The sequence below is a fragment of the Podarcis raffonei genome, chromosome 17 (assembly GCF_027172205.1).
Source record: "Podarcis raffonei isolate rPodRaf1 chromosome 17, rPodRaf1.pri, whole genome shotgun sequence".
NCBI classification, from domain to species: Eukaryota; Metazoa; Chordata; class Lepidosauria; order Squamata; family Lacertidae; genus Podarcis; species Podarcis raffonei.
Genome location: NC_070618.1, coordinates 33,421,183 through 33,437,108, shown reverse-complemented (window position 1 = coordinate 33,437,108; position 15,926 = coordinate 33,421,183). Strand labels below are relative to the sequence as shown.

Sequence of the window (15,926 nt, the reverse complement as noted above, 5' to 3'; positions counted from 1 at the left end):
AGCCAATCACAAGCAAACAATCACACCCTAGGCCAACCCCAAACTCTCTCTCCACCAAAGGAACACAAGTGAACAACACAAGCAACGCTGACACCAAACTCTACATACATTAAACATAATAGAAACACCGCCACCCGACCCCACCCCCATCCATCTTCCCTCTCTCCACCCCCCCTTTCTTTTTTCTTTCTTTTTTCTTCTCCCCCTAATGCCTCAACAAATGAAACGGATTTGTAAAAATGTTACATGGAAGAAGAAGAAAAATACGAGGCACTACACTTCTGTAAAACAAGAAAATCCTTAATTTAAAAAATATTTTTAAAAAATGTAATAATAATAATAAATTTTTATTTATACCCCGCCCTTCCCGGTTCAAAAACCAGGCTTAAGGCGGCTAACAACAAATTTAAAACACAATTATAAAAGCAGCATAAAATACAGTATAAAAACATGAATAACAATAAAATTCAAAAATCAATTTAGGAGAAATAAGCATTAGATAATCCCCAGGGCTAGCTGGCTGAATTAGTCCTATTTGGGTCAGCGAGACCAGGGGAGAATTAGCTGTGGGGTCTCAGAGCGGGTAGCATTTCTCTCCTACATGACTGCAAGGCACGCAGAAGTAAAATATACCCTGGATGCCCTCTAGGCTGTGTTTTCGGAAGCAGAACTTTTTTTCTGGAGACCTGCACTCGCCGCAGACATTGTGGAGCTGCTACTTCTAGTGGCAGTGAGGGGTTTTTGGTCAGAGTCTGCTTAAATTTCTCAAGGGTTCCCTCGCTCTCCATAACGTGTTTCGTTTGAACTTGATGTTCAGCCATCCCTCACTAACTTTGCAAAGCTCCTGGTTCCCGTGGTGTGTTTCTTCCCATCTCAACCAAGGCTGCCAGCTTCTAAGGTGTCTTCTAAGTTTATCTCCCACATCGCACAGAGAGAGCAGCATGACTTGGTTCAGAAACTTCCAAAATATAATAATCGCTGCAGTAGCTTACACCTGAAGACCAAACTAGATGTGACATTTTTGTTCAGGCAAGCCTTCCCAAGATATGTGGGTTTATGAAATAAATAAAAATAAACCTCCTTCCCCCCCCCCCCCAGAATGCACCTGGGCCCTTACGTAGTGTTGTAAAAGGATGTTGACATTTTTGCTGTCTCCAAAACTGTTCTTCACTCTGTCTCTTGCCTGCTTCAATGCCTACTGCATTTTGACAAAGAAGCCACGTCAGGAATGTTTTTGTTTGTTTCACAGTTCATGCTAAGGTTTTTTTCCTGCGTAAATCCACCAAATCTAAGCAGAGTTTTTCCTGCTTCATGAAAACGTGGAGAAGTTCTGAGCCTATGCGTATGTAATGTAGGGACTTTTGGGGAAATCTCAGCTTCAAGAACTTTTCCCTTTGTCTGCAGCAGAATGAAGTCTGAAGGGACAAAGTCCATTCTAAGGCAGATTAGCTTTTCTGCTTGCCCCCTTTAAGAGTGAATATTAGCAAGCCCTTTGCTGCTTTGGGAATGATTATCATTATTATATATTTATAACGGGCCTTTATCCCTGCGAGGACTCAAGGGGGCAAACAGGGGAAAAACAAGGATCGCTAAAAACATAGGAGGGAGAAATCATTGGAAAGCAATTAAACGTTAATAGAATCAAAACTGTATGCATATATGAGATCTGTTTAAAACATACATATAATTACAATAGAAACACAGCACCGGCCCTTTCATTAAAAGCAGCCAGTTCCCCAAAACCAGCTGCTAGACGGCTCACAATTATACCGCCCCCTGGAGTTTGGAAGGCTGTGCTTCGCAATACATTGCCAGCTCAATTATTTTGAAATGGTTCTTACGACGTGGCCCACAAACTGGTGTTGGGTGTGTCCACTCACACTTGCAAACATATTATAAGCAGAAATCCTTCCTCGGGGCCTTCAGCCAAGAGACATTGACCGTGCTTTCTTGAAATTTCCTACTGCAACAGTGAGGACTAGAAATATACTTTATATTTGAAGTGTAATCTGGCATCCTATGAAAGCTCAGTTCCTTACGTCATGACATATAGAATTGAAAGGGAGCAGTATGTACTCTGGAATTCTTACTTCAAAGCTTGCTGGCTCTCTCTATCTCTCTCTTTCCCCATCCATCTGGCTTGGAGAGTGGAGATGAGAAAACTGCAGTCTCCAGAGTACGCATACAGAAATCTCAGTTACAGTGGTACCTCGGGTTACATTTGCTTCAGGTGACATACACTTCAGGTTACAGACTCTGCTAACCCAGAAATATTACCTTGGATTAAGAACTTTGCTTCAGGATGAGAACAGAAATCGCATGGCGGCAGCAGCGGGAGGCCCCATTAGCTAAAGTGGTGCTTCAGGTTAAGAACAGTTTCAGGTTAAGAACGGACCTCCGGAATGAATTAAGTACCACTGTAGTTACTTAGTTAGCTAGTGTCTGTCTGTCTGTCTGTCTGTCTGTCTCTCTCTCTCTCTCTCTCTCTCTCTCTCTCGTGTGTGTAAGTGGAACCCATTGAATACCACTTGCTTGGTAAGGCTCATAAGTTCTTCTTTTAACTTTCCCACTGTGTGACCTTGAACAAGACCACATCCCCACTCCTGTGATTCTAACATCTTTCTGGAGTCTTTCCTGGAGACTGCATGGGCCAAAAAGCTTGCAAAGTATTTTGAGTGCTTTGGGACGGAAGAGATCTAAGAGCCAAGTATTGACTTGCTGTCTGTCCACTGTGTGGCCTTATATCAGCTCTGTTAAGGCTAGGATGTGGGCTGATAAACAAGGCAGAGACATTATCTCTGTCTCCTTGTACTCCGACCTTGATATCTGCATAGCACCAAACAACCCAGGCTTGTTTTATTCCTGGAAAATGTTATTGCATCATAGAATTGTAGAGTTGGAAGGAACTCTGAAGATCATTTAGTCCAACCCCCTGAAATGCAGGAATCTCAGCTAAAACATCTATGGCACCCTCTGCCTCAAAATACATTTAACCACCACACACATTTGTGTGATATTATTCCAAGAATGATTCCTGGTTATGATCCTACCTATGAGATTCAGATGTTGGATGGCTGTGTTTGACCCAACAGCAGAAAGATTAAAAGAGAAGGCAAAATAATTATTTTTATTTTACAGTATCTGACATTCAGTCAGAACCTTATCTACAGAGTCTTGAGGTGGGTCTAGTCTCCTTCAGGGTATTTTGGGCTCTTCCCTTAATGTTAGATTTACATTATTATTAAGATTAAGATTTTTAAAAAAACATGTGTGCCTTTGTATCCAAATACATCTCTTATGCAAAGAGAGATGGCAAAATATGCAGGCAGTGTTCTGCTTGTTCAATAGGAAGGAAATCTGTCTGGTGTTCTGGCCAATGAGTGTAATGCCTGACAGACACATTAAAATAAATGTCATTAGAGTAATGTAATTAACTTACAGGGACGCGGGTGGCGCTGTGGGTAAAACCTCAGCACCTAGGACCTGCCGATTGCATGGTCGGCGGTTCGAATCCCCGTGGCGGGGTGCGCTCCCGTCGTTCGGTCCCAGCACCTGCCAACCTAGCAGTTCGAAAGCACCCCCGGGTGCAAGTAGATAAATAGGGACCGCTTACCAGCGGGAAGGTAAACGGCGTTCCGTGTGCTGCGCTGGCTCGCCAGATGCAGCTTGTCACGCTGGCCACGTGACCCAGAAGTGTCTGCGGACAGCGCTGGCTCCCGGCCTATAGAGTGAGATGAGCGCACAACCCTAGAGTCTACCAAGACTGGCCCGTACGGGCAGGGGTACCTTTACCTTTACCTTTAATTAACTTACAGCACACAATCCTTAGGAAAAAAATATTTTCATTTGCATTTTTAATACAGAAACAAAACACACATCCCTTTTCCTCCACCCACCAATTATACAAGTTTCGTACCAGTAACGACATACAGTACAACTAAATACCTAGTGACTCCCCTTCTACCCTTTTCATAATTTCTTTACTTTTCTACTAAATCACATATTCCAGATTTTTAACCTTCAAATTTCTTCCTCTGTTAATTTCTATTTGCTCCTGTTCCGCTGGATTTACTCAAGAAAGACCTGCTAGGTTATTTACTTGTTTATACCGGTTCTTAAAATATTCAATGAACTTTTTCCAGTCCTCCTTATATTCTTTTTGCATCCTTTTCTCTTATCCTATTCACCATACCTTCCAATTCAGCATATTCAAGCATTGTAAACTGCCATTCTTCCTTAGTGGATACCATACTCATTCTCCACCTTTGTACGGCACACAATCCTAGGTGTGTTTAGTAAGTGTGGTTTGGATTGCAGCGTTAGACCGTTTGTGTTAAGTTGTGGGTGAACATATCAGACGACACAGCGATTCTTCAAACAGCTCTTGTTTATTCACAGGCCAGAACAAAACTGAACTGAAGGGTTCAGTCAGCCTGCTTATATAGAGCTCCAGTACAACGTAACTGTAACAATTTTCTAAAACTATCCAATCACTGAACGTCACTTTCGATCCCTTATTTGCATAACTATCTACAGTATCCCCCTACTGGCCCAGGGTGAGAACTTCAGTACTTAACAGTTTGTATTTAGCACCTTCCAGTTCGGGGTAGATTTGAGACATCTTGCTGCAAAATTTGTGCCTACAGGTCCGCTTGCAATTTGTATACAGATCAGCAGAGGACTTTGCTGCAGCTCTTTTGAGTTCCTGCTTAGCATTTCTAAACCTTAGAGCATGCAGGGCTGGCCTTCCCAATAACATGGCTTGCTTGGAGTGCAGAATTCAGCAGTTGCCAATTTTCTCCTGCCAACCTCCATCTCTTCTGAAGTTAAGCCTGTTATTTGAATCTGCCTTTTGCTTGGGACTTTCCCCCTCTCTTTTTTCTGTAGGCAGAGCCAAGGTCTGAGTGGCTGACTCAAGGAATCAGCATGAAAGTTGTTAAAATGATTTGCTTTGGCCCTTGCTGGGATTGTTTTTTCTTTTCCATTGGCCAAAATATTATCTTGCAGTTGACCTATTCTCTTGACATAGAAGATGTCATTGCATGACAGCCCGTTGCTTTTTGGCGTTTGGCATATTCAGCGCTCATGTGTTTGGGTCAAACATGGAGCTGCCTCAGAAAATAGCATCCCTGAATTGAGTTCTTCCCTGTTGTCACTTTGTGTTATGACCTTTGTTTGTGTGTTTCCCCACTGGAAATGCACAATGCAACCAGGTAAATTGTTCCCTATACAGTGGACACTCAGGTTGCAAACGTGATCTGTGTGGCATGCATGTTCGCAACCCGCAGCGTTCATACCCTGCAGCGGTGCCTCTGTGCATGTGTGTGTTGCGATTTGGTGCTTCTGCGCATGCGCAAAGCGTGATTGCCGAAACCCGGAAGTAATCCGTTCCGGTACTTCTAGGTTTCGGCGGTCCGTAACCTGAAAAAACGCAACCTGAAGCATCTGTAACTTGAGTATGACTATATTGTGGAGGGAAAGAAAACTCAACACAGGGTTTCTCTTTTCAGTAGTAGCCTTGTATCAATATGAATCTAGTCCTATGCTTAGAATACCTGTAAGCTTTTCAGTAAGAAAGAGAGGGTAGGACTCTGCGAATACTGTTGAGGCTTTCCTAAAATGTTTGTGGGAATTAATGTTTTGTGGTTTTGTTTATCCAATTGTTTTGTGTGGTTTATTTTGAGCACTCGGAGAGAGGGGAGGAAGACAGCAAACCACACAAAGCATTTCCCTCCCCAGCTGGCAAAGCTCATTTGACATTAGCATGAAACCCAGTAAGGTGGAAGGCTAGCCCAACAGATGCAGCAGGCGTCTTCTCTAATAACCTTTAAACACTTGCTGAAAAGTTTTCTATTCAGGGAAATTAAGAAAATCAGTTTCTGTGGTAGCTGGTTTGTAATTTTAAATCTTTATGCGGTTTTTACTGTGCATGGATAAAAACTGCTTTGATACTTTGTTTTATGAGATTACAGCATACAAGTATTTTTATAAATAAAGAAATACACTGAGTAGAGATGGCGGGGATGGCCCAATTTTCACTTCCCAAGACCATAAACAGCTATTCTTTGAAATTTGCACTTCTCCAAATTTTGGGCTGCAGTTCTCCAACCAAAATGCATGTGCTTATATTAGGGGAAAGTGCGCAAAAATGAAAATGTGCTTTGGTGACAGTAACATGCAAAATGCACTCTATTAGAGAAAATGGATTGAAAAATTGACTGTTAGGGGAAATGTACACTAAAATGCTGGCAAATTTTGTGATGGCTTTTTAAAAAAAAATCGCAAACTGCATTTAAAATTGCAAACTGATGAGGAAATTTGTTGGAGTGAGTTTAACATTGGGAAAATGAGAAATTGAGGGATTTACAGATCCATCTATTCCTAACACTAATAACAGACTACGTGGAACATCTGTAAGGACTGGAATAAACTCAGAATCTAGCCTGTTGCCCCTGTGTTTGTCACCCGCTGTGGATTTAAAGCAGGGTACTCTTAACTACACAAGATAATGTGATGTAATTAAACTTTTGGAAGCAGAACACCAGGTAGTTTAGTTACATAAGCAGTATATTCAGAGAGGTTTTCAGACAGTATTAACTTTCTTTTCATCCCCCAGCATGCATGCATGCATAAAAATAAAAGTTGCTTAGCTACGGTGCTGGAAAACTTCCTCAAATCTACAGCAACTGCAAGTAGGATTTTAAAACAGGATTCCACGTTGAAGAAGTGAAAAATGGCTAACTGGCTTTGCTGGGGTCCGGGCTGAAGAAAAACCCCAATTGCTTTTAAACCTTTCTGAAAAGTTTTCTATTCAGGGAAATTAAGAAAATCAGTTTTCGTAGTAGCTCATCTGTAATTTTAAATCTTTATGTGGTTTTCACTGTGCATAGATAAAAACTGCTTTGATATTTTGTTTTATGAGATTGCAGCATACAATTTTTTAATAAATAAATAAATACACTGAGTAGATATGGCGGGGAAGGCCCAATTTACTCTTCCCAAGACCATAAACATCTATTCTTTGAAATTTGCACTATGTGTTATTCGACAACCTTATGCAAAGAAGTTTCCCTTTTTAAAAAAAACGTTATTGATGCTTATAAAATTAAAAATTTTACTTCAAACCCTGGCAGCTGTATGGTGCTATAAAAGCTTCCAGTGGACAGGCATAGCTCTACTTTAATTCACAGAATAGCAGCACTCAGTTCTGAGTCATGTGTAATATAGACAGCTTGTTAAAAGGTAGTAGAAAAATCCTGCTTTCTGCTTGTACAGTCCTACAGCGGTACCTCGGGTTACAGACACTTCAGGTTACAGACTCCGCTAACACAGAAGTAGTACCTTGGGTTAAGAACTTTGCTTCAGGATGAGAACAGAAATTGTGCGCTGGCAGTGCGGCGGCGGGAGGCCCCATTAGCTTAAGTGGTACCTCAGGTTAAGAACAGTTTCAGGTTAAGAACGGACCACTGGAACGAATTAAGTTTGTAACCATAGGTACCACTGTACGTTTGTTTTCGAACAGCTTAGTTCTCGAACATTTTGGCTCCCGAACGCCGCAAACCCGGAAGTGAGTGTTCCGGTTTGCGAACTATTTTTGGAAGCCGAACATCCGACGGGGCTTCTGTGGCTTCTGATTGGCTGCAGGAGCTTCCTGCAGCTAATCAGAAGCCACGCTTTGGTTTCCGAACATTTTGGAAGTCGAACGGACTTCTGGAACAGATTCCGTTCGACTTCTGAGGTACGACCGTACTGCTCCAGACTTCACACTCCACCCATGGTCTCTGCACCATTCTCAGCACTGTGGCTCATGTCAGAGTGTTGCTGTGTGCAGCGCAAGTCCAAACTAACTTGGGGAGCAAGCCCATTATGATTTGCCAAACATGCTCAAACTAGGCTTATTAAGAATATGATTAAAAAGGTAAAGGGACCCCTGACCATTAGCTCCAGTCGTGGCCGACTCTGGGGTTGCGGCGCTCATCTCGCTTTATTGGCCGAGAAGGCAGGCGTACAGCTTCCGGGTCATGTGGCCAGCATGAGTAAGCCGCTTCTGGCGAACTAGAGCAGCACTCGGAAACGCCGTTTACCTTCCCGCCAGAGCGGTGCCTATTTATCTACTTGCACTTTGACGTGCTTTCGAACTGCTAGGTGGGCAGGAGCAGGGACCGAGCAATGGGAGCTCACCCTGTCGCGGGGATTCGCACTGCCGACCTTCTGATCAGCAAGTCCTAGGTTCAGTGATTTAACCCACAGCGCCACCCGCGTCCCTTAAGAATATGATTAGAAGCTGCCTTTTTTGAGAAAAGCAGAGGACTACCCTTCTCCATGTCTTTTCTCCTGTGTAATACCTTCCTGTACCTTTTGTTTTGTGAACTCAGCCACATGTCCTTGGGTGGCCCCTTGCTCCCACTGTTATGGAGATTGTTGTGTCAAGGGGAGTGTACTGCCCTGACTCATTTGTTTCCCTTCTTGCATTCAGACAAAGTTCTCATATCTGTTGCGAACATAAATAAATACTGGCAAGGATCCAAGAGGTTGATATTCTCAGTAGATCTGGTGGTTAGTAGTTGCACGTTGAGTGAGGAGACAGACTCTGCTTATCTTTTTTTTTTAAAAGATATTTATTAAAATTTCCAATTTTTATACAAACAAAAAGAAAAAAGCAAAAAAGTTTAAAAACACATAAAATTCACAATACTTAGTTTTCAATGACATATTTCCCTGACCTCCTCATACCTCCCCTTCTTGTATTCCAATTCAAATTATTTATTCAGCAAATCCTTATCTCAAAGCATTACAGCTAAAAACCCCTTGATTTCTATCCGACATCATTCAACATTCATTAATTTTACAATATTTCTGTAGATAGTCCTTGAATTTCTTCCAATCTTCTTCCGCCGACTCTTCTCCCTGGTCACAGATTCTGCCAGTCATTTCTGCCAATCCCATGGAGTCAATCATCTTCATCTGCCATTCTTCCAGAGTGGGTAAATCTTGTGTCTTCCAGTACTTTGCAATAAGTATTCTTGCTGCTGTTGTAGCATACATAAAGAAAGTTCTATCCTTTTTTGACGCCAACTGGCCGACCATGCCCAAGAGAAAGGACTCTGCTTATCAGGGTTCGATATTAGCAGGGCACCAGGCGCTTTTCACGCCTGAAGATTCTCCATTTGTGAGCACCTCAAAAAGTCTGGGTGCCATTTTTTGTGCCTGGCTGACACTCAAGGTTTACTGAAGTGTACGTGCTTTGAAGACTCAAAGTACAGTTGTACCTTGATTCTTGAACGCCTTGGTACTTGTGCATTTTGACTTCCGAACGCCAAAAACCGAGAAGTAAGTGTTCCGGTTTTAGAACGTTTTTCGGAAGCCGCACCTTGGTTTTTGAACGTTTTGGAAATCGAATGGACTTCCGGAACGGATTACGTTCGAGAACCAAGGTACGACTGTATATGTTAAGGATAGACAATACGTTAAGGAGTTTAACAATAAAGAATAAAATGTTTTGAAAACTGAAGTACGGTACCAATACAGTGGTACCTCGGGTTACATACGCTTCAGGTTACAGACTCCGCTAACCCAGAAATAGTGCTTCAGGTTAAGAACTTTGCTTCAGGATGAGAACAGAAATCGTGCTACGGCGGCACGGCAGCAGCAGGAGGCCCCATTAGCTAAAGTGGTGCTTCAGGTTAAGAACAGTTTCAGGTTAAGAACAGACCTCCAGAACGAATTAAGTACTTAACCCGAGGTACCATTGTATTTTTATTTTCCACACCAAATTAAACATGTATTAACATTTTCTGTTAAAAATGTGATATTAACAATGTGTCACTTAAGTGAATTGCGTATTAGTTCCTGCTTATCAAAATAATTAATAAAAAGTGTTGCCGATCGCCCCCCCCCCAAATGGCCTTGTGTTAGTGTGTGTGGAGGGGAAGAGGGCAGTTTCTACTTCCAAACTCCAAAATGTTATGGGTTAGACCAGGCACAGGCAAACTCAGCCCTCCATATGTTTTGGGACTACAACTCCCATCATCCCTAGCTAACAGGACCAGTGGTCAGGGATGATGGGAGTTGTAGTCCCAGAACATCTGGAGGGCCAAGTCTGCCTATGCCTGGGTTAGACCTATGAGTAAGGCTGGCAAGGGGACACACTCATGTGGGCATCTGGGCAGAGCTGTATGACTGGCACCTCATAACGGACAGGCCTCCACCTGCAAGCTCACTTACCTGGTGAAATTTAGGCAGGGAGCCAAATGGATAGATCAGCATATGGCAGATAAGCCTTGTTGCTGTTATGCAATCCCTAAGTACACATCTCTTCCTTCCTGCCCTGACAGGCTCTGCGCTGTTTAACCTAGTGCTTTCTGAGAGTTGGTTAGCCTGTGTCTGGGCTGCGTCATTTCAGACGGTGGGTAGGGGCTTGCATGGCCGATATTTTCCCCCTTCTATACCCCCCCAAAAAAGTTAATTTGCATAGAAAGCTAGCTTCTTGTTACCTTTATACAGTGGACCCTCCGGATACGAATTAAATTCATTCCAGGGGTCCGTACTTAACCTGAAAAGTCCGTAACTGGAGGTGCTGATTCTGCGCACGCACGTGGTGCGATAGAGCACTTCTGTTCACACGTGCGATGCACAGAGCACTTCTGCGCATGCGCGCATGGCGAAACCCATGTGTTTGCCACATTCGCAACCCATTAGTCATGTATCCAGAGCGGTACATAACTCGTGGGTCCACTGTACCTCACTTTTTACTCCAAGGAGCTCAAGGTGGTAGACGTGGTTCCCCACTTGCGCCCTGCAGCGTTGCAACAAACTGATGAAGTTGGGTAGGTGGAAAAATGATGAAAGACCCAAAGCCACTCAGTCAGCATCATGTCTGAGTAGAGATTTGAAACCTGGACTCACAGCTCCTAGTCTGACAGAGGAGCCAAGACACCTCAGTGGCTCTGTTGGGAAAGGTTCTATCCTTGACCTGCTAGTTTTCCAGCTGCAGAGAACTTTGCGTGCGAATCCTCAGCTGCTGCCGAAAGTGGTTCAACCCGGACACGTTTTTTACCATCTAAATGCGTGTTCGGTTCCGCCTATTGAGGCCAGCACTTGCACTTGCTTTCGGTGTTGTTTGGTAATGTTTCGCCTGCTCTCTTCCCCTTTAGGATCAATTTGACACAATTGAGCGCCACACTCAATGGGGCCTGGACCTGATGGACAAATACGTCAAGTTTGTGAAAGAGCGGACCGAGATCGAGCAGGCGTATGCAAAGCAGCTGAGGTAGGTATTATGCCTGGGTTATTACAAGGACTGCTGAGCCTGGCAGGGAATGGCAAAGCTTGGGATGGGCCATGGGGAGGGGAAGGGATACATCGCCAACTGATCATTGCTTATGCTTGGTGTTGGAGAATAGCAGTTTGTCAGGGAGAGCGAGGTTTAAAAACTTGCTCCTGAGGTGCTTGATAGATTCTGGAATAGTGTAGAGAGAGTGGATGGAGTGACTTTTTTCTCCCCTTTTTAAGATACTTGGTTAGAATCAAGTTGATTTTTCATTCGGTTTATGATGGACAAAACAATGAAGTTCTTCACACTGTGAATAATTGTGGAACTGCCACTGGATGTAGTGATGGCCACTATTTTAGATTCAATAAAACAACAACAATGACACAGTGACACCTTGTATGGCATTCACCCTCCTACGTGTGTGACATCGTACTGGGTCATAAGGAAAGGGTTAACTAAGTGTAAAATGATTAACCAATAGGAACCCAAGGGGAGGAGTTAGAAATAGAGTTGTTAAGATGTCAGTCTGGAGGGAAAGAGGGAGGATAAGTCTGTGGGTTGGGCTAGTTTGATGTGAGAGAATCTGTTAAGAGGAGTCAAACAGTTGGGATAATCATTTAGAAGGTATTAGGAAGGTAAAGAAACTAAGGTTAAGAAACTGACAAGAAAAAATATCTGAAACCATAAACTTGTTAATGCTTATAAAATAAACTTGTTTATTTGGTTTAATATTAACAACTGTCTGGACTCAGTGTGTACCCGAGAGAAACGGGTTGGTGGCAGCGGGGAAGCGAACACAGTGGTGGCACAGGGATCAATAGACCGTCAATCGTCCGGGGACCCTGTGTGATCGCCACACCTTGGTTCTTGAACAACAACAACAACAACACCACAATGACAACTTGGTTCTCAAACCTAATCCATTCCTGGAGTCCATTCAACTCCTGAAACCGTTCGAAAACCAAGGCACGGTTTCCGATTGGCTGCAGGAGCTTCCTGCACTCAAGCGGAAGCCATGTCGGATGTTCAGCTTCTGAAAAACATTTGCAAACCGGAACACCTACTTCCAGGTTTGCTGCGTTCGGGAGCTGTTTAGTTTGGGAGCCAAGCCATTTGAGAACCAAGGTACCACTGTAATTGCCATCATCTCTTATTAAACCCATCCTTGTGAATTGATCTAATTCTCCTTCCCCCCATCCTGTCCCTGCCCCCCAATGCTTGGAGGCACTGCTCCTCCAAATACTAAATGTTGGGGATAAACAGAAAAGGGGTTCTCCTTTCATCTCCCACTTGTGAGCATCCACTGGATGCAGGATGCTGGATTAAGTGGACCTTTTTAATTGAGGCTTACAGTTTCATTTCCAGCATCTGCTCCCGGGTCTGTTTTTATTCATTCTCTCTCTCTCCTCCCCTACCCCTCTCCCCATGATTCACTGGTCCAGCCGAGTTCCCAAGCAGCTTTGTCCAGCCTTTGAGACACAGTCTCTTTTCTCTCTCGCCCTCTGTCCCTGCGCTTCTTAAAGCTGTCTCCTTCCCAGCCACTTGTTCCAGCTGTCCCTGAAGCAGAGCCAAAGACTCGCTTTGGATGGAGCTGCTTGTCCAGAAAGACCCAAAAGAGTGTTGAATTTCTGGCCGACTCAGTACTTCAGGGGCCATCCAAGTCCCTTTCCTCTTTGGCTGGATCCTGTGACACTCATTCCTACCACCACCACCCCCCAGTCTGCCGGTCTGGATGACCAGGCAAACTTGGAATTGGGAGCAGAGTCCTCCGAGGTGATTGAACTGGACAGCAGCAGCACAAAAGTTGGCTGCTTTGCTTTCCCCTCCTCCTCTTCCTCCAATAACTGTGTTGGTTAGTCTGTTCTCGTCCCACCTCTGCTCCCCCCCCCCCACCCGTCCTTTTCCACGAGTTTTACTCCTTTTAGAGTCAAGAATTACTCATTTGGCTCCTTTCCCTTAAAAGGGTTTCTCCTCTTCTCTTGAGCCCTAGAATTGCAAAAAAATTCAGAAAGGCACAAAGTCCATCAACTGCGGGCTCCTTTATACCTCAGCCTCTTGCCACCACTTCATGCACCGTTTGCCAAAACCACAGGAAATAACTAAACAAAGTGTCCGCAGAGCAAGTACAGTGCTTGCTCTCCTCCTGTTGCCCCTCTTCTGAAGCTCACTTGAAAGTTACAGCTGAGCCTAGCGAAGTCTGTTCCCTTGGCTGAGCCATATAATGAAGCTGTGAGGCGCACCTCTGTGGGGAAGCAGCTTAGGGGCTGCCAGAGAGAATGCCCTCTCCCTGGCCACCCCATGCCCAAGCCTCGGAGGGCACAGGAACTACCAAAAGGGAGGCCCCTGCTGATCTGACCACCTGAGAGGCTCTGTGGGACAGGAGGCAGCCTTTCATTGGCTCCCCGTAAGTTTCCAATCACAATTCAAAGTGTTGGTGTTGACCTTTAAAGCCCTGAATGGCCTCGGCCCACTGTACCTGAAGGAGCGTCTCCACCCCCATCGTTCTGCCTGGACACTGAGGTCCAGTGCCGAGGGCCTTATGACGGTTCCCTCACTGTGAGAAGCCATGTTACAGGGAACCAGGCAGAGGGCCTTCTCGGTAGTGGCGCCCGCCCTGTGGAACGCCCTCCTATCAGATGTCAAGGAAATAAACAACAATCTGACTTTTAGAAGACATCTGAAGGCAGGTCTGTTTAGGGAAGTTTTTAATGTGTGACATTTTAATGTATTTTTAATTTTTGTTGGAAGCCACTACAAATTATTATTATTATTATTATTATTATTATTATTATTATTATTATTTCAGGTATTTGGAGTCTGAGATGTTTAGGGCTTTAAACACTAAGGTGAGCACCTTCAGTTGGGCTCAGAAATGAACTGGCAACCACTGCATTTGTTTCAGAACAGGGGTTATATGAGATCTCAGTGGAACCCCAGCCAGTTCATCTGGCTGCAGCTGCTTTTTGGACCAACCGAGGTTTCTAAATCATCTTCGAGGGCTGCCCCTTGTACAGCACATAGTGAAAATCCACTCTGGAAGTTACCTGGCTAAATCAGGTGGTCCTTGTTTGGTCCTGCAGACATTAGAAAAGAGTTTACTTGTCTTATAGAACAACATGGACACTGCGCCAAAGGGAACATTTCCCTGTTAGAGCCAGAGAGGTCCTTTCCGTCCTTTTGGTACAGCATATATATCTTTTTTTCCCAGGCTGGAGGCTAATTATTATTTACTTCAGTCTTCTGTCTAGCTTTGTAAGAAAATCCTGTTCCACATAAAAGCGGCTCAACTTTCCTTATTTTAAAATGCATCCCAACTTCTTCTTCATCATCATTTTATTTTTATGCCGTCTTTCCATACTTAAAACAATGCTCAAGGCGGCTTACAACATGACAATATTTACATAATTACCAACGTAACAAAAGTCACAAGCAATAAATAAAACACATCAAAAAGTACCCAACCAAATGGAAAACAATTTCCACATAAATCATAAAATCTAAAACTAAGAATATGGCTCCAGTTACAGAAAGGTAGCCGTGTTGGTCTGCCATAGTCAAAACAAAAACAAAAAATTTCCTTCCAGTAGCACCTTAAAGACCAACTAAGTTAGTTCTTGGTATGAGCTTTCGTGTGCATGCACACTTCTTCAGATACACAGAAGAATATGGCAAGAATATGGCGTTAGTATCAATCACAATTTAAAATGACATAGATAAAAAATAAAAGCCATTTAAAAAACAAAAACGGAGCCCTCTCTGCGCAGCAGCAGTGGCAGCAGGCCTTTATGGAGCCTGTCAGGCCTTGCCCCAAGCCAGGTGGAGAAAATCAAGGCCCTTCAGGCTCCCAGCAGGTCAGTCCTGGGCAGCAGGCTTGATTTTCTCCCTCTTTCAAGCTCCCGTTGTGGGTCTTGCCAATTCTGCTGTGTATTTCTAATATTTGAAGGAAAATGAATTGGAATTGGGGGGCGGGGAGCCTACTTTTGAAAACAAAAGATTGATGTGACCAAAGATCCCACATGTACACTTTAGAAAAGATAAGGAGGATAAAATATTCGTTCAATATCCAGCATTCATGGGAAATTGTTGTATAAAACATTACCAGCTTGGGAAATTGTTGTATAAAACATTACCTGTCACATTTGATAAGAATTATCTCTGGGATGTTCATCTGTGCCAATTATCAGCACTTCCATCTACACCTGACTGGAGCTGCTTCTTATAGGCCTAATATCAAAGCTGTCCAATTTTTTACCTGGCTCCTGTTTGATTTGTTAGCCCTACGGTGCAGCAAAATGAAACAAGGTGACAGGATGTCAGCCAATAGATGAAGGCAGGAGTTTGATGTCTGAATGATATAAGGAGCCATTGGGAGGGTGGGGACACAACGCGAGCTCATCTTCAAGCAGCAAAATACCTTCGGCTAGCTCATTTTTGCTCTCATTTATAGGAATCTTGTGAAGAAGCATCTTCCCAAGAGGACTACGCGAGAAGACCCAGAATCAAAGTATGTATTGTGTCAAGTGCATGTTTAGCTGCAGCGATGCATGAGATATTCCTACTCAGTGCTACACATTTTTGAGGCAAAAGTACTCTGACCACAAAAGCTTAGGTCAGTGGTTCACAGACTTTTGTCCTAGCACACCCTGGGCTCTTT

The 15,926-nt window shown here is 43.7% G+C and overlaps 1 protein-coding gene across 2 annotated transcripts in view; it reads left to right on the top strand.

Annotated features, from left to right (window-relative positions):
• TRIP10 (thyroid hormone receptor interactor 10) overlaps positions 1-15,926 on the top strand; it is an 84,150-nt gene that overhangs the window by 38,964 nt on the left and 29,260 nt on the right. For both annotated transcript variants that reach the window (XM_053371507.1, XM_053371508.1), the window contains exons 2-3: positions 11,154-11,269; positions 15,720-15,776. In XM_053371507.1, the coding sequence (XP_053227482.1) occupies positions 11,154-11,269; positions 15,720-15,776 (173 nt within the window). The remainder of the gene's footprint in view (positions 1-11,153; positions 11,270-15,719; positions 15,777-15,926) is intronic.